The sequence below is a fragment of the Acipenser ruthenus genome, chromosome 16, assembly GCF_902713425.1.
Source record: "Acipenser ruthenus chromosome 16, fAciRut3.2 maternal haplotype, whole genome shotgun sequence".
In the NCBI taxonomy this organism is placed as follows: Eukaryota; Metazoa; Chordata; class Actinopteri; order Acipenseriformes; family Acipenseridae; genus Acipenser; species Acipenser ruthenus.
Genome location: NC_081204.1, coordinates 34741562 through 34769538, shown reverse-complemented (window position 1 = coordinate 34769538; position 27977 = coordinate 34741562). Strand labels below are relative to the sequence as shown.

The 27977-nt window shown below is 42.8% G+C and overlaps 1 protein-coding gene and 2 long non-coding RNA genes across 12 annotated transcripts; 1 reads left to right on the top strand and 2 right to left on the bottom strand.

Annotated features, from left to right (window-relative positions):
• Positions 1-332: 332 nt before the first annotated feature.
• LOC117412334 (capping protein-inhibiting regulator of actin dynamics-like) lies at positions 333-26907 on the top strand. Of its 10 annotated transcripts, none has more exons than XM_058989573.1 (13): positions 333-446; positions 579-794; positions 13701-13780; positions 17471-17642; positions 17741-17873; positions 18809-18967; positions 19794-19862; positions 21222-21395; positions 22040-22163; positions 22346-23926; positions 24601-24737; positions 25074-25161; positions 25612-26907. In XM_058989573.1, the coding sequence occupies exons 3-13, from the start codon at positions 13714-13716 to the stop codon at positions 25779-25781; spliced, it is 2874 nt and encodes a 957-aa protein (XP_058845556.1). In that variant the 5' UTR covers positions 333-446; positions 579-794; positions 13701-13713; the 3' UTR covers positions 25782-26907. The 10 variants fall into 10 exon arrangements, with proteins under 10 accessions (XP_058845556.1, XP_058845555.1, XP_034776301.2 ...); XM_058989572.1 differs by having other exon boundaries at positions 557-794; XM_034920410.2 differs by lacking the exons at positions 333-446; positions 579-794 and adding an exon at positions 3148-3166.
• LOC131697856 (uncharacterized) lies at positions 20210-21303 on the bottom strand. Its single transcript, XR_009307512.1, has 2 exons — positions 21192-21303; positions 20210-20855 (listed from the first exon to the last, which is right to left on the bottom strand). It is a non-coding gene; the product is annotated as an uncharacterized LOC131697856 (long non-coding RNA).
• Positions 24710-27977, bottom strand: LOC131697855 (uncharacterized). The gene is made up of 3 exons (XR_009307511.1): positions 27895-27977; positions 25520-25649; positions 24710-24837 (listed from the first exon to the last, which is right to left on the bottom strand). It is a non-coding gene; the product is annotated as an uncharacterized LOC131697855 (long non-coding RNA).

The following is a 27977-nucleotide window of genomic DNA, read 5'->3' as shown; positions in this document are numbered from 1 at the left end:
AATCCCTTTCCAAAGAAAATCATGGGTCAGCTCAAACTTCATTCGCTCAGCGGTGTATACTTTCTCTTTTTGTTGATGTATGTATTCGCTTGAGGGATGCACGTCTGCAGGGATATACTTAACAGTACATTCAGACCTGCATTTTAACTTTTTTTTGTCTTTATTGTAAATTAAAATGAAATGTGAAAAAAAAACCCATAAAACAGTCAATCACCCACGAGAAAATCAAACGTAATTAGAAACGTGCAGACCGGCGCATGTCTGTACATGTATCCGTCTGTCTAGCTAAGTCCAGTGAAGCTCTCCTCCTTATAAGGGAAGTGGGTGGTGACGTGATCTGGGTTCCAAGACTAGAGAGTGTCCAACACTGATTACAAAAAAAAAAAAAAAAACTCATACTGCTTTGGTGGAAGAAGCAGAATACTTGCTTCAAAACAGACTGACCTGTAAGTAACACGTTTTTTAAACGAGTGTTGTGAGTTACGTTTCTTAAAAATTACTATTTGTTGCCGAAATGTATGTCTTGGACAGAGAGCAGTCAGTATTACTTCCACAGAACCGCGCTGTAACTTCTGTAGGAGAGGAGTCGGCTTGAGTCGCTGAAGCAAGAGAGCAGCACCGCACATCTGGGGCATCAATTCAAAAACAAAGTTCCAGATGCTCCGTTAGTTTGGGCGCTGCGATACGGATTGGACACGCTGGGTCTGCAGTGTGTGCATACACACTTTTATGAAAACAAAGCAGATTTCAGTGCAGACCCCTCGGTGAAGAGTACATCATTTAGATCGCTTCAAGTAAGTACAAGGAAGTTTCTTTGCATTGTATTTTGATTGACCTAAATACGACTACTAGTGATATTTTACTGTTGTTTTTTTCACACTCATTTTGGTTGTTTTGCTACAATAGCGGTCTGAAGCAGCATACAGTGATGTAATGCAAAATCCGTCATTACTACGCCAGCAGTGTTTAACCCTTTAAGGTACAATTGTGTCTCAGATAAAATGGTCCTAACTTTAGTGTTTTTGCAACGAGGTACACGAAACGGGGTTTAAAATGTACTGACAGGTTGATCTGCTCATCCAAACTGTCAGTTTCCTCCTTTTGATACTTGAGTCACTCTCAAATGTATTTTTAAAGAAGAACCCGTTGGAATAACCGCCCAATTCTTTGTGTACCTTAAGGGGTTAATTGCTATCTCACAGTGACCTGCTTGTTCCTAGTTACAGAGCCCATAAAAATGTTAAATACTGCAGTGTCCCGTAAGAGCAGCCAAAACTCTGTAGTATATTATGAATTGCATGTGGGTCCGCCTGCTTCAAATGCATTTGTAAAAAATAAAACCCTGTAAACCAAATCAGTGTGTTTGAAAATCATGCTCCGAGAATGAGGCGGCAGACAAACCTGCCCCCCCCCCCCCCCCCCCCCAAAAAAAAAAAACAATGGAGAATGAGAGCAATCAATACAGAGCGGGTGGGGGGGCTCGGTGTGAAGTGGTCTGTGCTGTTTCCTTTGTTCCTTTAGCACTGCACTAGCAGGGACTCTCAGTGTAAGGTGTCTGTGCTGTTTCCTTTGTTCCTTTAGCACTGCACTAGCAGGGACTCTCAGTGTAAGGTGTCTGTGCTGTTTCCTTTGCTCCTTTAGCACTGCACTAGCAGGGACTCTCAGTGTAAGGTGTCTGTGCTGTTTCCTTTGCTCCTTTAGCACTGCACTAGCAGGGACTCTCAGTGTAAGGTGTATGTGCTGTTTCCTTTGTTCCTTTAGCACTTAGACACTTTACACAGGATCTGCATTGATTATTTAACAGCTTTTATTGATAATCAGCAGCAGCCCTGCAGGAGCTCAGTGCCTTCCACTGGAGTCCTATTTGCAGAGCACGCCAGACAAGCTCCATTGTGTTCGAGCCACAAGCTCCAGAGTGTTAGAGAGCCACAAGCTCCAGAGTGTTAGAGAGCCACAAGCTCCAGTGTTTGAGAGCCACAAGCTCCAGAGTGTTTGAGTGCCACAAGCTCCAGAGTGTTTGAGAGCCACAAGCTCCAGGGTGTTTGAGAGCCACAAGCTCCAGAGTGTTTGAGAGCCACAAGCTCCAGAGTGTTTGAGAGCCACAAGCTCCAGAGTGTTTGAGAGCCACAAGCTCCAGAGTGTTTGAGAGCCACAAGCTCCAGAGTGTTTGAGAGCCACAAGCTCCAGAGTGTTTGAGAGCCACAAGCTCCAGAGTGTTTGAGAGCCACAAGCTCCAGAGTGTTTGAGAGCCACAAGCTCCAGAGTGTTAAATAAACAAAAAATGAAATCCGAGTCCCTCTGTCAAAAGTAGGGCAGAGGCAGGGGGCAGGATGTTGCTGGCTTCAGCGTGAAGGTGAAATCTAATTTGTACTGCTTGAGTGAGTCAGGGTGAAAGCTCGGGTCAGGGGTCATGATATCTGCTAACACCTCGGCCTTACCCACAGGGCCATATCCTGAACATGGCACTGTAAACACAATGCAGTCGAATAGTTTAACGACAGCAGTGTGGCCCTGAATGGAGTCAGACCCAGAGTGTCCTGGTTATATCAGCCTTGTGTACATGATGCTGTCACCTTTCTATATTTTCAGGTAAAGGGCAGGTCTGAATGTAGTCAGACCCAGAGTGTCCTGGTTATGTCAGCCTCATGTACAAGATGCTGTCATCTTTCTATATTTTCAGGTAAAGGGCAGGTCTGAATGTAGTCAGACCCAGAGTGTCCTGGTTATGTCAGCCTCATGTACAAGATGCTGTCATCTTTCTATATATTCTATAATAATTCTTACTTAGTTAGTCCAATTTAGTTATCACATCTCCTTCTCTTTATCATGATTGGAATTCTCACAACGCAGATGTGTTCTTGTTAATCTTCTAGACCTGCATTGTGAAAAGAACACTGTTTTATGTGATGGCATGATAATTCACAAAGAGAGAGGTCCGTATTTCTGGAAGAGCAGTGCTTACTATGGTGGGAAGAATGTCCCACATAAATGTGCTGTTAATGAAATCTGAAATCTGAAAAGCAAAGACTTAACAGCGTAGTACTGTGCGTTCTATATTGCTGAAGCAGGATGCTGAATGAAAAAATATTATTTCTGGAAAGCTGACGACTGGCAAGTATTGGGAAGAAAGAGTCTGTGTTCTGAGCTGCAGCCTGGTCCCGATCAGGTAAGGTGTGCAGCAGCCAGAGCAAGGAGCTTACATACACTGCACTACCTTCTCAAAGGTATTCACTTCAAACATGAGCACAATATCTTCAGATTGGGACAAACACACCAAGCCACAATAAACAGCTCACAAGTCATTCAGTGCAGTTGCTTGTGAGGAGTTTGAAGTTGGTGTAAATAGCTTTGAGAAGCTAGCCTGCTGTGATGAAACCTGCTTTTTGTTTTTGCATCTAGAAATAGCTTTGTAGACCTGGTTCTTTGCTTTGGCTTTCATCCAGGCTTAGCCAAATCCCTTACAGTCCCCTGAGTGAAAAGTTCTTTCCCAGGTTCTCCAAAAAACAACCCAAAAAAGAAACTGGACTCAAACACAAGCACAGCTTTGATATGTAATACAGTTGTGCAATGCAGAGCAGCCTATTCAATAGAAATCAAACCGTTTTGAATGTCTTATATGACTGCAGTCAATTGAATGGGGAGCTCTACCTGTGCAAGTGACTGCTCTGCTCTCAGTACCTCTGGGTAGGGTGGCCTTCATGTGCATCGCTTATGTAACTGGCTTCTCGAAACAAAAGCGTGATGTCATTTTAAATGAAAAATATACTTCAACACTGATCTTCTATTTGTGTTGGAAAGCTTCTTATCAGACAAAGAGCATCCGTTCCTGTTTGGAAGCTTTTTTTTTTCTTATTTTTGTATTTAGTAAGTGAGGCTGTGATCATCTAGATTGTCTAAAGAATGTGGTGGCAAAGACACGTATCATGGAGAGCCCATATCCGCTACAGAGAAAGAGTTTTCATTTCTTGTACAGTCATATTAACACGCTTGCATCACTGTTTTATAACCACAAAAACACAGCAATACAGGCATCGCCCAGCACTGAGTTAGCTCCAAAATCATCTGTTTCTGATAACATTCACTGTTCCCTGTAAAACCCCAGTAACTAATTCACTGTCATTAACCTGCAGGGAACCTGCTGCGGTGCACATGAAGTAGATGCAAGAGGCATGCTGAGTGTATGAGGACATTGTATTGTATTAGTTCTGGACAGATAACGATGTGTCAAAAGTGGCCGGAGGTCATGGGGTTAGAGAGAGATCTTCCTGGGTTTATTTGTTGTTGCAGGGCTCCGGGTCATGGCTCGGACGCTGGCGGTTTCACTGGCCTCATGTTTTTCTATTGGCCTGTAAAGCCTATTGGTTTCCTCGTCCTAATCAATGGGAGACTCGCTGACCCCAGTGTAAAACACACGGTGCAGTCAGACAATAGCACTGTGGGTTGTATTTGTGAGACACAGTCTGGAATACAGGGCGGGCTGTTAGAACAAGCCCTTCCCATTCTGGAGACAGGCCAGTGGTGTAGGAGGGCCTCTCAAAGTTAGCAGCGACATTATCTGGCTGGTAATTGCATCGGCATGCTGGCTTTGTGTATCTGCGTGTGGCACTTAGAGGACTAGCAGCGGCTGAACACTGATTCTTGTACTGTAGTGCGAGCGCAGGGCTCCTTTTGTAGAAAGGATGAAGTAAAGAGCAGCTCTCTATGTGTTTTTCTCTTTGTACCTCAATGGAGCATGGCTGGATTGTATAGCTGTCTACGAGGTAAAAAGTAAGTAAGACGCTTTTATTTAAATGCTATTTTATGAAAGAAACAAACAGAAAGTATTGTCACTGTGATGCACCAGGTTTTATGTACTGGATGGGTGACAGTTTCCTGAAGTAAACCTTTCTGTAAGTAACAAAATATAAAGTAGTATTTTTTGGCCTGCTTGTTAAGTATTTTTTTCAAAGCTTTTAATGTTTACTATTATTGTCAACTATTCGGTTCCCTAGGTTTGAGATCTCAAATGTAGAAATCCTGTATTAAACCCTAAACTGTCACAAGTCATGTGGTAGTTTCTGTCTCTGTGTGCTTCTCCTATTGTATTCTTTGATACAGGATAATTGACTGCTGTAGGTGTACAATGAACGCTGTCTAAGTAGTCAAAGAAAAGGTGTTATTTCCTAATAGTACTGACACTGAAAGCCCTTCCTGGTACAGTGGCTTAAATTGATTCTCAGATCACTTCAGCATGGATAGGAAAACAGCAAAGCAGTGAAATGTGTCTAAGATGTTGAGGGAAACCGTGTCATTGTGTAGTAGCCAAACTGGGCTCCTTTCCTTAAACCCCTGTCTGTACACAGGCCAGGCTTGCAAAGCGGTTTAAAGGACACAGTCAGAGTTTCATTTCTAAAACCTCCCTTTTCGTACTGATCCGAAGTGGGGTCAATAGTGCCTTTCCTGTGTTTGCCTTTCAGTACAGACCAGTGTACTTCTAAAGTTGTCATTTGACATTGCGCAGATAAAGCTGTTGGAGCATTTAAAGAGACAGTGTTCTCTATAGCACAGCCACGCTATTGTTGCATAAATAGGATTTTTCAATGTAAGTTACTGTAATTCCATAATCAAAGCGAGTGTGGGATAGCATTTACTTGGATTCAGTTAACAAGCATTCCTTCCAGCTCAGGGGTTTATGGAGCCTGTTTCAGAGCATGCGTGGTGCTGTCTCAGCAAAGCACTGATCTGGTTAGAAGCAATGAGCTACGATTTGAACTCGCTCCTAATCTTTTTATCTCAGATGATGCTGGATCCCAGGGCTGCTCTTTGTCACTTGGTCTGTAAGCTGTCTATATATTTAGTGCTAAATAGATTCCACATGGGGGATGGAATTCACAACAGTAGCTATACTGTAGCCCCAGGCTGCCAAAATGCAAAATGCTCCTTATATCATTTTATGTTTGATGCTTAAACCCGGTCCTCCTCCAGATGCAGCCCCTGCTTGCGCTGCAGGAAATGCCATAAGGAGAGGGTTGGAGAGCGTCGCGTCCTGTCCTGGCGTCGCTGGTGTTCAGTCTGCATGGCTTTTGTTTAATGGAAGTCATGGGAGCTTGAGTAACTTTTCCAGCTGCCTAGGGTTGGGTTTCTCAAAGGCGTCTGCCTCTCTTCGCAGTAACGCTAACTGTTATTTTGCATGGCGGCCAAAATAAGTCTGACCCAACTGAGTGGTCTCTGTAGTTTTTAAATGTATTCTGATTTAAGCAGTAATATCTGCTAGATAACTGGCCGCGGAGACGGCTGGGTGTTAGACGAGGTCATGACTGCTGCGGAGGACGTTCATGCCATTCTTATGGTTTAAAATGAGTCCTGGAGGCAATGCCACACTGGGTTCAGAGTGCCACTGCTAGTGCTCTCCATGACCTTGCATTTCATTTCTCTTTGACTGAGTGAGGGGACCTGTTTCAGTGGAAGCACATGCAGTAAAAACGAATGAGCAAAGGAGCGCAAGTGTGATGGAAACCTACAGCACCCTCTAGGTCAATGATTAAAAACGGACTCCTTCGATTAAACTGACAAGACAGGATACAGCGTGCTGGCCTGTGAATCATTACCAGAGCTTCGCTCTGCCAGAATTAGCTGAAAGTCAACAGCAACAGAATACTTATTAGCTAGGTAGGCTTCGGGAAATGATAGGATCTCTCTGGCCTGTTTTCCAATCCTGCCAATTATGTGGCTAAATAAATCTGGTATTTGTCAATTGCTATTCTGGAAGCATAAGCTTCAAAGCGGTTCATTTTGAAGAAAAACAATTCATCTTCCTAGGCTCCTTATGTGAGGGCTTGTGTGAGTGTGTGTATATATGGGTGTTTGTGTGGTGTTGATTGATTTTGCCACACAGTAGCACTTGGTGTTGCTTGTATGAAGGATTTCAAACTGTTTCTTACTGGTCGTTCTCCCAGTTAAAGGTGACGTTAAAGCACTTCTAAGAACTGTTTTTCTGTTGTTGTAAATTTGCACTTGGCAGAATGAATCTGTACCCTTAGCAAGCTGTTCAGAAAGAGCCTGTAGTCATTGAAGTATGTGTGTTTATGTAAAGAATTGTTCCCTAAGCTCCTTCTTGAGCTGCTTTTGTTGGATTCTCGTCATAGAAATGGTTTCAATCTGTAAAAACAACAGCAACAGCAATGCTACAATACAATACACTACACTACACTACACTACACTACAATACATTACTCTACAATACAATACACTACACTACAATACAATACGTCTGCAGTTTTATATAGCTCCCTTCACACTGTGGCATCCCAGAGCACTGTACAAAGTTAAAAACAACACGAGAGAGGTCATCTGTACAATACAATACACTGCAGCTACAACCAAACCAAAATACATGACCTATTAGTCACTAATTAAACATTTGTTGACCATAAAGCCTGGGACACATATGAGACTGAACTCAGTGACGGAAAAATACTGTAGTGGAAAAGTATCGCAGCTGCAGAATTTTAGAACGGTAAAATATCACTAGGCGAGTGATATTTTGCAGTGGAGACATTTTTCCGCAGCAGCAACTCTTGCGCTAACCAATAAGGTGGGTGGTTTGGGATTGCATGATATGTCACATCTGGATGAAAACGGCTGAATATCCATCAACATGGATGAACCACTTCTAACTGAAGTGTCGCATCACCCAGAGTTGTCTGAACCAAAGAACAGGTACTACAAGGATAACAGCATCTGGGCTGCAGTTGCAAAGTTGTTGCACAGGCTGTAGGGATATCAGGTATTTATCACTTACATTACATGATTTATTAATTCAAACATCATTTTAGAAATACAATTAAAACAACACAGGTTGTATTGCCATTGAAACACATACCTGCAAACAACAGAAAATTCCACGTGGTCGAGGTTTGTCTGGGAGGGTTGTGTGTCCATCATGTGTGTCCAGTTTGGCTGTATTGGTAGGGTCATGATTTACTTTGGACACTGCTGCCGTATACACTGTTTTATGTGTGTCCACCAGTTTTGCGGTATCTCCCCTCACCGCTCCCCACTAGCGGTGCTGCGCCACGCTGCTCATTTGTGTCCCGGGCTTAACTGTGTTATATCTGATATCTTCCTTATTCAAAACACTACAGACATACACAAATGGATTTGTTCATTCAAATGTTTCGTGCATATGTTTGAGCTACCCTTGGCTTGACCTGTTCAGGTATAAGACTGCTTTGCAAGAGAGAGACAGCTCTGAAGGTGTGCTGACCATGGCTTCATTTGCTGCCTTCTGCTTTTATTTTAGCAGGAATTGTCTTGCAGTTGGAAAGACACTTGAATTAGGACACTCGACGACATCATATTTAAAAATAATAATAATAATAATAATAAAGATAGAAGAGCTTTACTAGTTATGTTACTTAATAATTACATTTCTAAACTAGGAATGAACTGAGATTGTAACTTTAAGGGAAACTATGAAACAAAACAATATTGGACGTCAACAAAAGTTAGTCGATTTGCCCCTGCTTGCTCTGTAGGGTTTTGCTAGAGGGGATTTTCTCTTGTGAAAATGGAGCTGTGTGAATGCCTGTGTGAGTGAAAGGGCAGCAGGGATCATGTATCCTGCTCCGCAGTGACTCTGAGACGTGCAGCAGCTGGGAAATACTGAGCCAGATGGCTCTTCATTCATAATATCATGAGCACATCTGCACAGGTCTCATCCCTGCGGCCTGAACCCTGATCCACACTGTACAGTAACTGGACTTCCCTCCTCCCTAAACCCTGATGCACATTGTACAGTAACTGGACTTCACCCTGATCCACATTGTACAGTAATTGGACTTCCCTGCTCCCTAAACCCTGATGCACATTGTACAGTAACTGGACTTCCCTTCGCCCTGAACCCTGATCCACATTGTACAGTAACTGGACTTCCCTTTTGCCCTGAACCCTGATCCACATTGTACAGTAACTGGACTTCCCCCTGATCCACATTGTACAGTAACTGGACTTCCCTGCTCCCGGAACCCTGATGCACATTGTACAGTAACTGGACTTCACCCTGATCCACATTGTACAGTAACTGGACTTCCCTTCGCCCTGAACCCTGATCCACATTGTACAGTAATGGATGTGTTCAAATGTGAAAGGCTATCTCTTTTTAATTCATGAAAGAAAAGTTTAATTCAAGAATATATGGTCTAACCCACAGCCTGCCTGCTGGATCTCACATGGTATAGCACAACCCTTTCTGAAAGAAAGCAGAGGTCTGCACCCAGACTTTGTTTTCTCCAGGGAAGTCAACTGTGGGCCTACCCTGGATGTACGTCTTTAAATACTGGAGGAATTATTATTATTATTTATTTCTTAGCAGACGCCCTTATCCAGGGCGACTTACAATTGTTACAAGATATCACATTATTTTTACATACAATTACCCATTTATACAGTTGGGTTTTTACTGGAGCAATCTAGGTAAAGCACCTTGCTCAAGGGTACAGCAGCAGTGTCCCCCACTGGGGATTGAACCCACAACCCTCCGGTCATGAGTCCAGAGCCCTAACCACTACTCCACACTGCTCAGATACTCTGCAGATTGTGCAATTCTACCATGATGTAAACTATTAGCAGCTACTGGGGATTGAGCTAAAGCCACTTAAGTTGTATGACCTGGTTTTGATTTGAGTCTAGTTTTCCTAGAGAATGTGTGTATGTATGAGAGAAAGAGAGTTAGTTAGTTAGTTATTTAGTTAGTTAGTTAGTCTGTCTACAGTATCTTCTTCCAGAGAAACATGTCATTAGAAGCAGTCGTGCAAATAGTTTGTGCAGAGTGGAGAAATATAAAACAGTGGGCAAGGCAGTCCAGGCACATTTGATCTATGTTAGCCAAAGCCAGAGGTCCTGGTAACATGTTAATTACCGTAAATAAACTAAACTAAACTAAAATCTTAAACGAATTTTAAAATAATGATCTGCAGAACAATTCAGCAGAAGTTCTCCTCATCCCTGACACAGTTCATGGAAAGGTCAGTGTACACTGGTCTTCTGGCACAGAGATAGATGGTAAACAGCAGCCTACACCGATTCCATGAAAATGTACAGACTGGAAGGATTCTCATGGTCTCCTTTAGGGAGGAAACAGGATTTGCCGGCCTTGTTGTGCATTTTCTTTCTTTCCCTGCATTCCGTGCACATCTTAATTTCTATTTAAAAGTGGAGCAGCTCTGGTAAAGGAAATGTGTGTGCCGGATTGTGCAGCTAGGATCTGACCCCCAGGCAGTCGGACACATTGAGGTGTGCTGTATCAGGGATTGTACCAGGGAAATGTCAACAGATCAGAGCACAGCTTAACTTCTAGAATCGACACATTTTAAGATTTTATTGTCATGCAAAGTTTGCAGTGTTCTTGAAAGGGAAAACCAGACTGCTTAAGCAACAGTTATCCCTCCCCCTATTGTATCAGTGAAGACTTAGCAGAGATGAAGTTCAGCCCAGGATTGTTGGACTGCTGATTTTGCTTTTGTTTGAGTTATGGATTCTCCGGTCTGAGACTGGGTTTGCGTGGTTGCTGTGTAATGATGGTATGACACGTGTGCCCTGGCTTCTGCAGCACCCTTCATCGAGTCATGTTATTATTCATGCCAGTTTAATAATACAGCGTGCAAAGCCTGCTCCAAAAACAGAACTCTGACATTCAAGATGACTTAACCTAATCATTTTATTTCAAGCACAAACTGTGTAATTGTCTAAATATAAATGTGAGTACTACTTAACTGTATAACCTCTAGTTTGGCAGTACAGTGTGCAGTGTATTTAAAGCCATGGATTGAGCAAGTTGACTTTATTTTGAGAAGTTTCTGCGTAATGTGTTTGCAAGTAAAAAAGAAACAAAGGCAATGTGTACGTTTATCTCGGAAACCTTTAGAATGCACTGAGCTCCATGATGGGATGTTTTGTTTATTTGAAATCACGTGATAGAAGTTCATGATGGCGATGTCTTTGTTCACCATCATGAACTTCCTGAAATATCGCCACGGATATGACATCACATGTACTGTATGATTCGTACAAAAATTACCAAATAGTGGTACTGTTATAAAACTCTTTAAAACCGAATCTGCACCAAATGAGAGCTCACGTTCCGGACTGGGCAGTTCAGTCACATTGGGCAGTTCACATTTTTTTTTCTTGGTCTGGAAAATATATTTATAAATACAATATAATGCATAATTTGAAGGAATAAAAAAGGACCAGTTTTTGTGTGTGTGTGTGTGTGTGTGTGTGTGTGTGTGTGTGTGTGTGTGCGCGTTTTACACTTCCAGTATAATTCAGACATTAAGACATTAATGAAATGGGATTTTCTCATCTCATGTGGTGAGATGCAGAGTGCTTTATGAGTGAACACTAATTATTTCAGCATGCACACATTCCATGTACAGAATATGACTTGTGCAACTGTGCTCGGACCTGATATAATTACAACGTGACCCAGTACAAATATAATGAAGGCATTTCCTTCCCTGTTCCCATCTCAGGGAGCAGCCAAGGGTCCAGCTGCAGCCAATTAGTGTTAGCTACACGAGGAAGGCAATTGATCCACATGGTTCTGTGGAGCAGCGGAATACCCCAGCAGCTTTTCTCTTTGATTCAGCTGACCAGGCATGAGAAAAACAAAAGTTTCCAGCATGATCCGGGAAATGAAATGTCTTCTTATCCACATTCCACGGGGACTTCATGCTCTGCCCTTGCACTCTTTTCAACGTTTTCTCATTTCAAAAAAATAAAATAGTTTACAATAAAACATCTGGGGGGGGGGTGTTGAGGGGAGGAGCTGGGCACAGTTACCTCACAGCCACTGCGTTGGAGGAGGGCGCGTCTGGGATTAAACAAGAACGAGTAAACCAGGACAAAAGAAAAAGCACTTTGTGTTTCAGTAGTGCTTGCTGTTCTCATGTACAGCAACAACTGGAGGGTGTTGGGGCTCTTAAAGTTTGCAGTGTTATTTTTAACTTGGGCACGAACAAACTGACCCTTTCTAAGCTCTGTTGTTGTTGATTCTCTTTCCATTGGCATGGATGTATTATTATTAGATCCATTGGCATGGATCTAATAAGACCCCCATACTGATCAGCACAGAACCTGTTCTGTTCACACTGGTTCGTTCTGTCTGTGGTCAGGAATTGTGTGCTGGTTTCCTGGCATGTGCAGAAGACCACCGTACTTGTCTCTTTTGTGACTGAGGCCAGATTCCAATGAGGCTTTCCAGCTAACCTTGCTGTCCCAAGCATTGCGAAGCGCAGTGAATGCACAACACGCGCATGGGAGATGCAGGGGAAACTGCAGAATCTTCTGCGGTATACTTCTGTAAGGGGCTTGTCAGCATTCCACACATGCTTCCTGCCACTCCCACTGAAACACTGCGCCAGAGCCTGGAGGAGCCCATGCTGTTGAAGTGTGGAAAGCTGTGGAGGCAGAGTTAATGTTTTCAAATACATTTCATTGATGATGATGATAATGATGATGTTTCTTTGGGTCTAGGTTGATCCCAGCTTTAACACTCAAGCTAGATATGAACACATTATTGCATGATTGCATCCTGTTTTTTCTTTTTCTAAAGGACTTGTAAACATGTTGACTTTTTCTGTCAGAAATCTTGTTGATGAGTCACTTATTTCCAGTACAGCAGAGTCCAGTATATCCGAGACAGTCACTCCTGCTCTGCCCTTATCAGCAGGGAGCAGAGCCTGCTTATCAATCTCACTTCCATGCCTTTGGAAGCCCTGTTGTTAGCTGCTGTTCTCAGTGCCACTGCAAGACTCTGGCATCTTTCTCTTCTCTCCGATAACAACGTTTGTTGACTACTTGCATTAACATGTTAGGAAGCCGTTTACAGAAATAACTGAAGTTAAAGCAATTAAGAGCAGGCATAGCAACTATAGATGCCAGTCGATAATGTCTGGTGAATTTCCAGCTCATAAATCCAAATGGCCGTGCATTATGCAAGATATTGACGGCTTAACATACTTGCAGAAAAGCTGTCTGGATTTGTGGTTTGATGCAGCAGATCTATACTTCTTAAGGCCAAGCAAGGGTTTCACAAAAACATCAATCTTTGCATGTTGATTGTGCAAGAATTCAGGGAGGGGTAGACTTCCACCCTATCGGAGAAAAGTGTTCAGGGTTGTTTTTTATAATGTCTTAATGATACTTCTGGATTGTGTACTTCAAATTAATCAAAATGATACCCAGAATATAATTCATAGGGTTTTTTTTTTAATCTTGCTGTGGTGCTATACGTCTTTCTAGAACCAACAAGGCTAAAATAAGTGCAGTGAATTGTTTTCCAGAGCATGTGTGTTAATCACAAAAGCAACAGGTATGCTGTAATGTTTCTAAGCTGTTAAAACACTGTTTTATAGAACTGCAATATTGTACAGCTTTTTTTTTTAAACTGCAAATCTTACACCTAATTGTCTTAGACAGTTGGAAACAAGATTTGCTTGTGTGTTACATTCATAAATAATAATAGAAATACAAAATAAATCAGTGTGCAGGAGGGATTTAGGGAAGAAAATCCTCTTGATTTTAGTAAACCCCTATTTGATAGTGCCAGCTCAAACTGAAGTGCTGCTCCGTGCTGCTCGGTTGTGCCCTGTGAAAGTGGCTGAGGTGCTGTTCTGTGCACGGAACCTGAATAAATAATGCCCCTCTGTCTCTTGCAGCGAGTTCAGTATTATGGCTTCAGGACTTCCAGATGCAGGTCCGAGGCTGGAGCCAATGGAGAAGGCTGAGGAATGCCCAGGTAAGCAATTTGGTGCTGTTTTTAAAGGAGCCGTCTAGTCGAGCTCAGTGCTTTTACTGGACAGCTTTTCTTTTCCTTTTTTACAGATTGCTGGCTCAGGCTTTCCCTGTGGTGTGTTTCTGATTTCGTTTTTCAGTGCCAGTTTATTGGAATAAGAACTGAATGCATGTTGTTAAACACTTTCAGTATTACGTAAGTTTATATGTGCAGCGTCTTGCAAAATGATATGCGTTATGGGCATTAATACACATTTCTTATATTAGATTAGCATACCGGTCTGCTGTTTCGAGTTGGGTTATCTTTCCTGTCCTACTGGAGAGGTCTGCAGTTTGTGAGTGAAGTAACGTGTGTGTGTGTGAGTGTGTGTGTGTGTGTGTATATATGTATATATATATATATATATATATATATATAGAGAGAGAGAGAGAGGGTGGAGATGGCACTGATACGAGCGTGTCAGGAACAGCCCTGAAACTGCTCATCTGAGAGGAGGAAGGAGGGTGGATTAGCTCTGTCACTCAATAATAGTTGCCACCGTCCTGGGGATAATCTCCTAGATGAGATTAGGGATATAAATGGTTGGGAAAGTACATTCAAATAAGTGCTATATTGGGTGCTTAAGAAGTTCCATGTGGTTGCGACTGGTTTAAACTCTGAGCCTTTGGGACCTGTTTGAGACTTCTCCACATTAGTTGCTGACACGACATCCCACACACAACACAAGGGAAAACAAAGTGTTTACTGTTAGCTTAATCAGAAATCCCTGAGCTTTGGACAAGTCCTTAGAAGTAACAACTGATCTAGTGTTTCAACAAAAACTCACTGGTTCAAATCCTGCTTAAAGCCATCGCGTAAACAGCCCTGCTGTTTCTCACTTCATCTAATCTTGTCTTCGGGAGGGAAGGCTGGCAGGGAAAGTGCACTCTCGGTGCTGTTTATTCCTGCTATCTGACATGTGCTAGCGTGCACAGTTAGGTGCTGGCAGTGTTTCAGTCAGACATGGACCCAGGGTGCTGCCGCACTGACACACACACACAAGACAAAGCTGCTGCAGTCTGGACCTGTCGGAAAACACAATGAAGTAATTGTTCTGACAAATATGTTTTATTAGTGAAGAGGGCAGCAACTGTGTCTTAAGGGTTTAACCCGTTTATATACTTTACTGTGCCTTCCTGTATTCAGATACCATCAGCAGTCTGCTCGCTAATTGGACGAGAGACCAACAAAGCATGCTAGGTGCCTCTCCATGTCTCTGGGCTCGGACTCTGTCAGTGCCCCCGGATGGTTCAGGGGACACTGTGCTGCTAGAAAAGGACTGAATGAGTCCTGTCTACAGTGCTGTGTGGACACTAAGGCACGATTCCGGTAAGGGGTGTGACTTTCCCTTTCCGTCCCTCAACACAGAACGAAGGATGCAACTCAGTTTACCTTTGTTAGCTGCAGCAACTGAACGAGGGGAAGTGCGCGCTCATGCAAACGTGCAGCAATCTGTATTCATGTTGAAATGTAGTGGATGTGCACTCAACCCCAGGCCTGACGCATGAGTCCATTAGCACACGTGCTTCACTGCAATACCAGGAGGACTGGAAGTGCAGATGTGATTGCTCTGTGTTTCTTTTTTTGCTTTAACCGGCACAGCCTCAGTCGGGCAGACAGCTGGTTGAATGGAATGTTTTGGTCACATGTTTTCAATTGGTCATTTTGAAGCTTGTGTTTTTTTCTTCTTCTTCAGGAAGCAGTATTGTATTTGTTTACTTGCTTTAGGAACATTCCTTTAGATTCTGCATGAATCGTATGTTTGTATACAAGGCTTCAATTGAAAAGAGGAAGATGCAGGGAGGGTGTTTGGTGGTGTTCACGTTCCTCTGTGTTGTTTACCACAGTGTTACATCTTTGGAGAGGCTGTGGGGGTGCTCTATCTATATGGCACTCTTGCTGTGGTGGGAGTGATATAATATATGGTTTATTGTTACAGTGCCTCTATATTAATGCAGGGACACAGTGCCATCTCTTTAGCACACTATATTTATATATATATATATATATATATATATATATATATATATATATATATATATATATATAATCTATCTATCTCTCTCTCTAAATAAAAAAACTAAATAATGTAACAGGGGAAAAGCCATGGGAAATCAGTGAAGCGGATGTAAACCTCACAGCAATAAAGGCTAATGTTCAATCAGAACCAATTACTGCCTGCGCAGACACTGTGATCCATGTGCTGGAACCAGCTGTGTCTCTCTGTAGTGACCTTTTACACCATACAGAGGGGTAGCTCCGAAGTGAGAAAATAACTGGTATCCCTCGCAGCTTAGTAAATAAACACGGGCTGATTTTAAGCAGCTGTCTTCATGTAATTGCACTGCCTTTGAGATTTAACTAAAGAGAGCAGTTTGATCTAATACAGCTATAACCACTGAAAGAGCGGTCAGCGCAGCCACTAGTGCAAGTGCTTGTGCCTCAACTTTAAACCGGCAAAAAATTACAACAAACAACTAACTGTGAGGGGAATGGGGCGGGGGGGTTCCATGTTCCATTAAAAAAATCTGCACAGGTAACTGCTTCTGATGCTCCTGGTTGCCAAGGGAACAGTTACCTCAGGGAGGGGCCACAAAAACAATTCAGAACTGTCCAAGTTTAATTTGCTGTTCCCTTTGAGTGCACTCACGTTCCGGCTCCTGGTTCAGTGTGTTTTCCAGGATCTTGAGGGATTTAACTGAAAAGAACAGGCCGTCTTTAATATAAGAACGTTTTTTATTTGGATTATTTCGAAGAAGCAAGTCCCTCATTTCGAAACCGCAGGCTCTCCGAGACCAAATGTTTTTTTCCTGACGGAGTTGACAGTTATTAGTTTTCACAGGCCCTGAGCCAAACAGCCACAAAGTGAAACCCTCCTGGAATGTACTGTTTGATACTGCATTACGAACGACATATTTAAGAAAAATGAGAAAAAAAAAAACAGCTCTGAAATGCGTTTCCCTTCCTCAGCGCTGGAATGTGATACATGACCCTGGGTGTTTTGCCCTACTTCCTATCCCTTCTGAGAAAGCGCTGAGGCGATAATGAAAAAAATGTGCGTGGGTTGTTTTTTCAAGTGCAAAAACTCCAAGGGAGCCCTTTGTGATCAATTTCTCATATCTCTGACCACCTAGTATAATAGTGTAATACAACATTCCAGGATCGGTGCAGCCTCCTGTGCTGACACTACCAGCACCCCTGATGTATCCCCATCAGTGTGTGTGTGTTATATACTGTATGTTATATCAGCTGTGCTTCATGGTAAGGGTGTTATCTAGAGTCTTGTATAGATATTGCAAATGAGATCAAATCAGATTAATCTATTCAGTATTGTTCTAGTTTCAAGATAATGATCATACTTTGCAGTCGTATAATAGAAAGGATTTCTGAAACATAAATCTTGCATCTTAAGGCCTTATTATTTAGTACTGTACATATGCTATTGTTAAAAGGTGATCCAGCCTAAAACTGGTTAATGCTACAATTATCCAGCAAATATGACCAGCTTGTAAATACTCTACACAAAGAAATCCTGTGCTGTACTCCAGAGTAATAATGCTTGGTTGATCGTGGTTCACTGTACAGTATTTACTGGGATTTCTTCTTTCTTTCAATAGGTCTGTTGTTTAAATAGTTTTCTTTTGTGTGTATCAGGAAAGAAAAAATCGAAATTCCAGACGTTCAAGAACTTTTTTGTCAAGAAGAAGAGAAAAGAGCCGCCCGCGCCCGACGGGGAGAGTGTTTTAAAGCAGAGCCGGTCCAGCGACAACGTCAGCAGCCCAGACCAGGCGGAGGTCTTGTCAGACTCTGAGGAGTATGAGACAGGGTAAGGAGGAGCCTCAGGGAAAGTGCTGTCATCTGCTGACGGTTATCTGTGTCTCTCAGGGGGTGTGGTGGCTGACTCAAACCGATTCTCTTTTTCAGGTCCAAGGGCAGTATGGGAAACAAGGCCCTTTCGCATGACAGCGTGTTCGTTTCTGATAAGCCCTCGTCAGAAGCCAATGATGGCGTGGTGTCTTCACAAGAAAACATCCCGGGGAAAGTGAAGTCTTTGCAGGTACACTTGTGTTTCTGTGGCTTCCATTCCTGATCACATTGCTGCTGTTATACACTGAGACCTGTGACTTGTATCAGGAAGCTCAGTGAGTTTGGCTCTTCACGGCTCTCGATCTGTATCTCTGTGTCTCATCTGATGGAGTCCAGCAGTTTTCTTCCAGGAACTTACTCCGCCAAGTAAGCAGACCACAGGAAATGCATGATGTTAATCAGAGGCCTTATGAATTGACTGCTGCTCTACCACAGAATAACTGTGCTGTGACATGGTACAGACGGTGGCATTTTACATTTTTTTTAATTTCAGCCCTCGCTGAACCACATCTAAAGAGAGAAGGCTCAGCCAATCTTCTGGGACAGGATGAAATTCTGTGTCTGTTGAACAGGCGTGGCCAGGCTGTTCACAACTGATTATGCAGTTTACTGCTCCTTGTGAAGAGAACACTGTGTGGGCAATACTCACAAAGTAATTGCATTGGGGCCCAGGGCATTTACTGGCATGGTAATACTTATGAATACGCCCATGTGATCCCTATAGAACAGCATGCAAAAGGGGATGTCCAGATCATGCGTATTATCTGTAAAATAAATATCTCTCTGTCCTTAAAGGTGTGTACAGTAGTGCTTACTTAACCTTGGTACCGTGTCATCATGTATCTGCTGTTCAGTTTACCAATTCAACCTCAGGGGGAAGAGTGCTTCTGTATTATAGTAGGGCTGTTCAGTTAGAAATCCACTTCCAAATGCTGATCCATCCTGTTTTACTTAAACTGTGTAAAGGGTGATTTAATTATTTCCTCTGAAACTGATAGTGTCCATGGAGCATTGCAGGGGACTTACAACTAAGACCAAAAGCTGCAGACAACTGCCTTGCGGAGGGTTAAACCTTGTGTTGTGTGCTTTTGGATAGATAAGAGATGTATAACATTCTTCTCACAGTTTCAGCTGCAGCAGGCTATCAGAATGGACTCCCCTCTTGCTGTTACCCCAGGAAAGAAGTGTGATGATGGGGGGGCTCTGTCGGAGGACGACGGTCTTCCCAAGAGTCCCCCGGAGATCTCTACTCTTCACACAGTGCTGACTGGCTCCACGCACAGGGTGAGCTGCTCATTCAAACACTGTACCGCCGAGTAGCTGTTTGTGTTGGTTTGACTGGCTTGAACTTTCACTTAGGGTTAGATTCTCGAGGCTGTTTACGTCAAATCGTCACTAGCACATAGTCCTTCAGATAGCAACAGTTAGTTACCAAGCCAGAAAATAAGCAACTCCTTTAATGTGAGCCCTCCAACACACCGCCGCCCTGATGCCTCCCAGTGCTTTCCCCGCTCCGAGAGGCTCTGTTGTGATCCGTGAAGATTAAAAAATCAGTTTGCGCTGATTTTAACAGCCCCAGCATACAGGGTGGGGGTGCAGCGATGGTCGTGTTTTGCAAGCCACATATAGGAGTAGTGCACTCGTCCCAGTGTCACAGAGCCGCATGCAGGATGTCTGGATCCAGCTATACAGCTGATTTTAGGACAGGTTTTCAATGATGCCTGCATTAGGGGAGAGGTGTCCTATGGCATGAGGCTGTATTACCTGCTGTAACTATGTGCTTTACCGGTTTTGACTAGTAACTCCTAACTGTGTGTCAGTTCCTCCCCAGAACATGACGCATTAACACTCTAATTAGCACGTTTGAATGTGATGTACAAATTGAGAACAGGCTTGAGCTGGATACAGCCTTGTGAAAACAAGCCTCTTTTCAATGGATCTTCGTACCACTAGCTGTGACATCCCTCACTCTGCTCCACTTTCTTGTGTGGTTGAGTTAGTCCGGTGACCTGGTCCCAGGCTTCTCCTGTCCTCTGGTGTCACTCTTCCCTTGTTAACAGACCCTTACTTACTGCCCACCTGTTTGTTTGGTTTTTCCTTTATCCTACAGTCCTCCAACCCCGTCCAAAGACACAGTTCATTGAGTTTAGAGGGGACAGACAGTGAAGATGATGAACAGGTAAATGTTGTTTTTACGACAGATGTTCATACTGTGTGTTTGTGTGTGTGTGTGTCTCAGTTTCTATTATCAAAATTAACATTCGCTTGAACAGAATAATCAGAAATCATAAAAATAAAATATATCATAGAGGCACGTTTGAAAAACAAATAAATAAATAACCGCTGCCACCAATGGTAAAGATATCAAAAGGGGTAAGTTATTTTATGTCAATTTTCAGATTTCTTGATGCTCAATCTGCAAGCAGGAAACTTTACTCTTTCAGGACTTGAGATACATTTTAAAATAAGACTGTGCTGGGATGACTAATGAAATGGTTTCAGTGTCTTGAAGATAAAGATTATATACTGTATACATCAGCATATTAGATTGGATTGCTGGTCTGCATGATTTCTCAGTTGCCCAGAATACCTTAAGCCCAGTACTGTATAGAAGTCCAGGTAAAAAGCCACTCGTCTAAATGCTGAAACAGTTACCACGGTAATAAGAAGAACTGAACACAGCAAACAACATATTCACTTGGAAAAACCCAGCATCCAAACTCCTAATGAAATGCTGAGAGGGTGTATCTGGAGAGGCGCTTGTAGCCGCAGGGCTGGGAGGCGGGTGTGTAACTGGCTTTTCTGAAGGGCTCATGTTGTTGTTTTTGTTAGGTCTGATGGCTTCCTGGCTGGGAGGAGCAGCGATGGGAGATGGATTCCCTTTGGGATTATTGCATAACGTCCCAGCCGCTGTCTCCTGGGAGCATCGTTCTATCTAAAAACTGAACATTTCAAACCGCTCTCACCAGATGAAAGTTTGTTTACCGAAAGCCCGGTCACAGAACTTTTAAGAAACCTATTAAAATTGTACAGTATATACATTGGACAGCTGGCTCTTTTTGAGCAAAGAGATTTACTTACTACAAGCTTTAATTAGAGACAGCAGCTAGAGGAAAAGTTCAGGCCGGCATATTCAATTAAGCTCACTGCAAAATCTGGAAGGGCTCCGAAACTGAAAAAAAAAAAAAACTATTCTGGTTCCACATCAATGTTAAAGCTCTATGGGGCCAACCCACAGAAATAAATAACGAAATTACAAAAATACATTTTGAACATAAGAAACGTTTGGGAACGAGAAAAGGCCATTCAGCCCATCAAGGCTCGTTTCTTGTTAGTACACCATTCTCCCCTACTGCTGGTGGTGGTGGGGTTCTAATTTAACAGCTAATTTGAAATGTTCCCAGTGTTTTAGATCCTACTGCGTCGCCTGGTAGGCGATTTCCATACATTTATAACTCTCTATTTAGTATGTGTGTAAAGAGGTTTTTATCTGTTAATGAATGCATACCTACTGAGTGAAGGTCCTTGTTCTCTGCAGGCGGGCACTGATGCCTCCTCCAGCCTGGCAAGCCCCCTGGTGTCGCCCGACAGGGCCCCCCTTCCTGCTGATTTCAGTAGCCCTGCGACCCCCCTGGCCTGCCTGGACAACTCTGTGGCAAAGCACCGGATCGCTGTCAAGCACAAGGCCTGTGCCAGGAGGAGGCCTGCCAGAGTAAGAACCCATTAAAACAAACACTCCCACATCCGTCAGCGAGCCCTGCTCATTGAAAACATTCACAGAGAAACCCAAAGCCATAGAAATGCAGCACACATGGGAGCTGTGCAGTGTGGTTTCTGTAGAGCCTTAGAGCCGTGGAATACAGAGCAGAAAAGACACACTGCAAGATGTTATATGCGTATGCACAAAGCTGTAGTTATAAGGGGTTAGAATGTGCTTATTTGCACAAAGCTGTAGTTATATGTGGTTGGAATGTGCTTATTTGATGGATGAACCTTTAAGGATTGGAATTTGGATGTATGGTTAAGGTCAAAAGGTCTATAAAGTGACTCCCGCAACTTTTTATTTTTAATATAATTAATCTGACACATAGCAAACGGGCTATTTTGTAACCTCATTTTATGTGCATACGATTGATTTGGTAAAATATGCAGCAGTCACCACTACAAATATGAGTTGTGTCCTGGATCATTATAGCCATTGCGGGGGATCCAGGATATAACGGTTAAAAGACAGCTGTAATAGGCTCCAGTGTTCCACGTTTGATTAATTATTTACTACTAGTAAATAAACCCATGCCTAGATACTTCAATTGATCTCTCATTTATTTTAAAAGGTTTTGTGGCCTGTCTTTTCAGAGAGGGGTTTTAGGATGCCTGAAGCCCAAGAGTTATACTGGAAAGGTGCTGAAGAAAGAAGATAAACAAAGATACAACACAAGAATAGCAGAAGAATCTACAGATCAGAACAAAGAAGAGGCAGGTATGTGGACGGGTCCAGCCACAGGATACCGCAGCCTGTGTGCTGCTACAGACGTGAAACAGAAGCAGTTACCAAAATACCCATTTATTGGCCTGCCAGTTATGGAATGAGGCTGCTTAACCATCAGTATTTTTAGAAAGTGATGTGCATTTAACCTATTGTGGGTTTTTTTTGCGTTGCAGGTTTGGTTACACAACGAGAGGACACTGAAGAGCAAAAGCTGAAAGAAACAACTTCAGTCCAGTCGCAGGCTGCTGCACAGTCCAGGACATCCGAAGAGACAACAGCCAGTCCTATAAGGCACAGCGAGCCTCCAAGCACACTGGGAAGCTCCGAGCAGCAGCAACACCATCCTTCAAACCCGGCTCCTGAGTGGAAAGATGTTTCGGAGTCCTGTATCCCGCCCCCACTGGAGAGTGGGCCTGAAGTCCAGGAAGGTTCTCCTGCAGAACCGCGTGTTCCAGCAAATCTCTGCAAATCTTCAATCCCCCATGATCTCTCGAGTACGTTGACATGCACGCAGGATATCAGCTTTGGAGATGGTGTTACAGAGGCAAAATGCAAGCCTGCAGAGGATGAAGAACCCAGATCCTTTTCTGAAGAAGTACCAAATTCCTATGAAGGTCCTTTATCATCTGCATGTGTGCTAGAACCTGAGGCTGCAACCTTAGAAACAGATTCTAGCGTGGAGGGCACAAGCACTGGCGCTCTGGAGGAATCGTCAGAATCTGGTTCCAGCAACTGTGAGCCCAGTCTCTCCAAGCTCATTGACACTGAAGCACATCCTACACCTGAAGAACAAGCAGAGCAAAAAGAAGCGTTGAAAAAAGACCCAGAAACGAAGTTTGATGACAACAAAGATGTAGCTGGTGCAACTGAAGACTCAGCCAAAGCAGACAATGAAGCACTGAGTGGACTTCAAATAGAGGAAGACTTGATGCTTAAAGATGATACCAAGACTGAAGCAGAACCAGAAACTGAAGACACGAGGAGAGCAAAACTAGCCTCAGGTGAGGATGATATTCTAGTGACAGAAGATTCTGATTCTGTACAGCATTCATCAATCCAGTCTTTGCAAGACAACAGTCCCCCGTCACAGCCAGCAAGCGAGAGCTTACCTCTTACTAACCCTAACCTACATAAAGCCTTAGCAGCCAATTCTGATGAGCCCTTCAGTAAAGCTGACCAGCCTGCAGCAGACGCTTGTCTTAAGCAAGATCTCAAAAGAGAACAACAGACTCATTTCTCAGTGGGGCAGAAACAGATTAGCAGTTCTGCAAGCAAAGCCCGGTTCACCATCGCCCCAGCTTGGCAGAGGTCTCTGTCAGGGGGCTCACAGCAGAAGGACACTAATTTCCTGTCACCGATTGTGCCCGAGTCATTTGAAGAAGTCAAGGACTCTAATAATAAATGTACAGACATAACAATGGAAACATCACCCGCAGAGAAGCCAGAAGTCCCAGCGGTACCTGACAGAGGCCAGGTGCCCTCCGCCCACCCCGTCCTGAAAGTGCACCCCAGCCGTGAAGCTCCCAGCAGCGACAATCCTTTTGGCATCAGGCTGAGAAGAACCTCGGCCTTGCTGAAATACAGCTGTGAGAGCTCGGCAGAGCCTGTGGCGGCGGCACTGACAGCAGAGCCAGCTGTCTGTAGCAATGAAGTGGTGAAGGCACCCCAGGTTGATTCAACAGGCAGCAAGCCTGCCTTGCCTAAAAAGCCAGAAATGTCAGAGGAGAATGCAGTCCTGTGCAGTAAAACGTCAGGTATAAACGTTAAACAGCTTTAGGAATTGTATACTTGTGTATACAATTGTTGAATCCCATAAAGATGTGTAAAGCTGAGGGGAACACGAAGCCACTTTGTGGCTTGGAACTTGGTTTCAGGCGACCAGGTTTCAGTCCACTGCATGGCACACCAAGGGAGATGGGTTTTGATCCAGCAAAGTTGGCTTAAACTAGATCACCTGGTCTCCTGAAACCAGGTTTCAAGCCACTGTTCCTGAAAAGGTGGCTTTGTGTTCCCTCAGCTTATGGCTGCAACTGCTCAACTCCACCTACTCTACTGTATGGTGCAGTAGTGCATAGAATGGTGTAGAGCAATGTGAAGCCAACAGCCTCATCTGCTGAGCTGGTAAGTTCTTCAGGTTGCTAGGAGACAGGCTGGAACTTATCTTGTATGTGTCAGACCAATCATGTCAGTTCACTGCCTTCCGCCAAGCACCTTTTCCACTTACGACACCATGCATGCAGACAGAATAAAAGTGGCATTTAAAAGATCAACAACCTCGAATAACCTCTAGAAAGCTTCAGTACATTGAGTGCTTGCCATGGCTCTTGCTATAGAGCCACAGCGCAGCGGCTGCTGTTTTTCTACACAGCAGAACAGCTTGCATTGACAGGCCATGCTGCTGTGTTTACAGTGTGGTCTGTCTTCACAGAGAGAACTGGAGGAAGGTCAGCCTCCCCCACCTGGGTCACTGTGGCCAAACAGAAACAGAGGGTCCATCAAGAGCACGCCATTAGCAGGGAGCCGTCCCTGGAAGAGACAGCGGACAGGAACCCCAGTGCAGAGAAGGTAAACGGCTCTGTTAGGATACTGTGGACCCACAATTCCACACCGGTGATTTTCAAGACCACTTGCAAACAGGGAGGCACTTCCAAACCTCAAATGGTCCCTGAAAAATTCATAAAATGAGACACTGAATCTCCACACAGCTGCACAAAATCCTTCCAATTTTGTCAAACATCGATTTTTTTTTTCAGTTTTAAAGTGTATTTATCTAATGTGTATACTAAAATAGTTTGTAGTACAGATGTGTCTGTTAAAGATGGGTGCATAACATATATGCCATTTAGATATACAGCAGTTTTTATTTTGCTGAAAACATTGATTACATCTTTGTTTTAACAGGATGATTCGCTGAGACAAACCCCACTCCCTGTCTCGCTCAGTAGCGGGAAGAATGAGTCAACCAAGCTCTCGTGTTCAACGGTAACAGGTAGGAGTTTTTTAATTAATTAAAAGGACTCTCTGTGACTTTTCCCTGCACAATGGTCTCTACATCCTTTCTCATGATTTACAGAGCTGTGCAACACATCTTAGTAACATTGCAGTGCAGCATTGCCCTCTATGGGGGGGGGGGGGGGGGTAGACACTCTGGTCAATTCAGATGAAGTGTTTGTTTTGTTTTGTAATATAAATTTGAAATGTAAAGTGTGCACCCACAAAATGTGTATTTATGTTTCCTTTTTTTTAAAAAAAAAAAAGTGTATTTTGTACTGCTTTGTAAATTGAGTTCCATGCATTCAGGCTCTGGGGGTGTGATTTCGATCCAATACGTTAGTACAGTATCTCACCTGAATGCACTGCACAGCTGTGGTATGCACATCCCTGCTGCCTGCATGCCTGGCAGTGGATTTCAGTGACGTGCCTGTCTGTACCGTTCCAGCAGGGTCCTGCTCTTCGGAGATGTCACAGCATGCTACGCTGGAACAGGAAGAGAAGAGGCCATCAGCGTCCAGCCCTGGAGCCCCTGCCAGCACAGCAGAGCCTCCCTGGCTAGCACTCGCCAAGAAGAAAGCCAAAGCATGGAGCAACATGCCTCAGATCGTACAGTGAGGAGGAGGACTGCGTACAACAATACCTGACATTCCACAACCCAGTGGTCTTTATAAAGATCAGAAATATATCTAAACTGATTTGCACATGTCGTTTGAGATATCTCTCTGTTCTGTTGAGTAACTTTGTTAACACAATTAAACTCCTGTACATGGCTCTGTTCATTACCACAGTATGTGTAAAAACAGTGTTGAGAGAATTCACTAATTCATGCATTCTTTAATACCAAATATGTGGGCACGTGAAGTATACTTTTCCTCAGCTTTGAAGAGTAGAATTACGATTTTCTTTTTGGGTTTTTTTTTTTTTGTCAATTAAAATAAATACTTTTTTTTGTATATACTAATGGCCTTGGAATAAAAAATGATGCTGGATGAAATGCTATGCTGAAATATCATGATGCTGGATGAAATGCTATGCTGAAAGATCTTGTTTTGTGTCAAAAAGGAGGGAGAAAGCAAGGAGAAATGTCCCATTTTTTATTTATTTTTTCTGCTTTGTATTTGAAATTTTAGATGTGAAACGTATGAGTTATATTTTGTGAAATCCCTGGATGAATGTCACAGCTAGTTCAACAGTGTACAGAAATTGCAATGACTGTCGGTGGCTTTTTCACATGAGAATACTTTATAATGAAGGATACAGTAAAACATGGGACACTTTCAATGTGTTATAAATCTGTTAATTTACCTTTTTTTTTAAATGTGGGGGGGAAAACATGATCACTGTAAACATAACTGTATAGTCAAATACATGAATTTTGTTTTCTTTGCATTTGCTTCTTTGTACATTTAAATGCGTATTTTAATAAATATAAAAGGCAGGGTGATGCAAACACATGTTACACAGCATTCTTGATTTACAGCAACATGATCTGCAGCTTTGCAGATGGCACTCGTTTTTGGCACTGCACACTACAGAGAGCTCACTGTACACTGCCCCACTATGCAGCATTTTGTCACAGTTTTTGATTGTCTGCAGTGTATATTTTCAATTTAATTAAATTTCTGTTTTAGACTCAATTCTATTTTTACAAAGTGTCTTTTTATCTTAGTTTTTCTAACTTTACAATTCAGCACATTTTTGTCTCTAAATTGCTGTTTCATTAAACAGTTTTTTCATTTAATAGTTTCATTATGATGTTTTTGTTTGTCCTTGTGATGAAAGGCGCTATAGAAATGTATTGTATTGTACAGTAATCCATGCCAGGCCTGCATTAGTGTCCTCTGTAATTACACGTCATTGTAGACACTATAGTGGGAGGGGAATAGGGCAGGTATGGACAGAACAAATACCCCCTCCCTTCACCCCCCTTTTCCAGCACAGACCGTATATACATAATCTCTAGGACTTCCTTACATATTAGCACATATTCTGTTTGCAGCTTTGCGTCATCTATATAACTACTTGTGTACACTTTAAAACTGCAACGTTATTTTTTATTTTATTTTTTTTTACGTGTAAAATGTCTGGAACTAAAGTCAAATCTTCAGCAAACTGTTTTTATCTAACACTGCAGAGAATACGTGTGTTTATTTGAACTTTAATGTATTATAGCTTAAATAACTTAAATTATTATTATTTATTTATTAGCAGACGCCCTTATCCAGGGCGACTTACAATTGTTACAAGACATCACATTATTTTTACATACAATTCCCCATTTATACAGTTGGGTTTTTACTGGAGCAATTTAGGTAAAGTACCTTGCTCAAGGGTACAGCAGCAGTGTCCCCCACCTGGGATTGAACCCACAACCCTCCAGTCAAGAGTCCAGAGCCCTAACCACTACACCACACTGCTGCCCAATGCCAGCCAAGATTAAACAAGTGGAAAGGGGCACTGTATGTGATGAATACAATATTATTCAGCTTACAGTACGTCTGTACATACTCGTCGTTGGAATAGTACTGCATCTTCGTGTTACATCACTAGAGGGCCCCGCAGCACCACCGAAACACATTACTTGTAAACTTACCGCACCCGGGTATTTATTTATTTATTTATTTATTTATTTATTTATTTCACTTTACAGCACATTTTCCACAGTGGCATTCAGTTATGTTTTTATTTGTTTGTTGTTGTTTTTTGTATTTCCTAATAACATTCTTACCTTGTCACCTATGTTTTGTATTCGTAAAATCGTAGCTCGTCGTACACAACCCTCAATCAGAAAGCACAACTGATTAGTGTAAA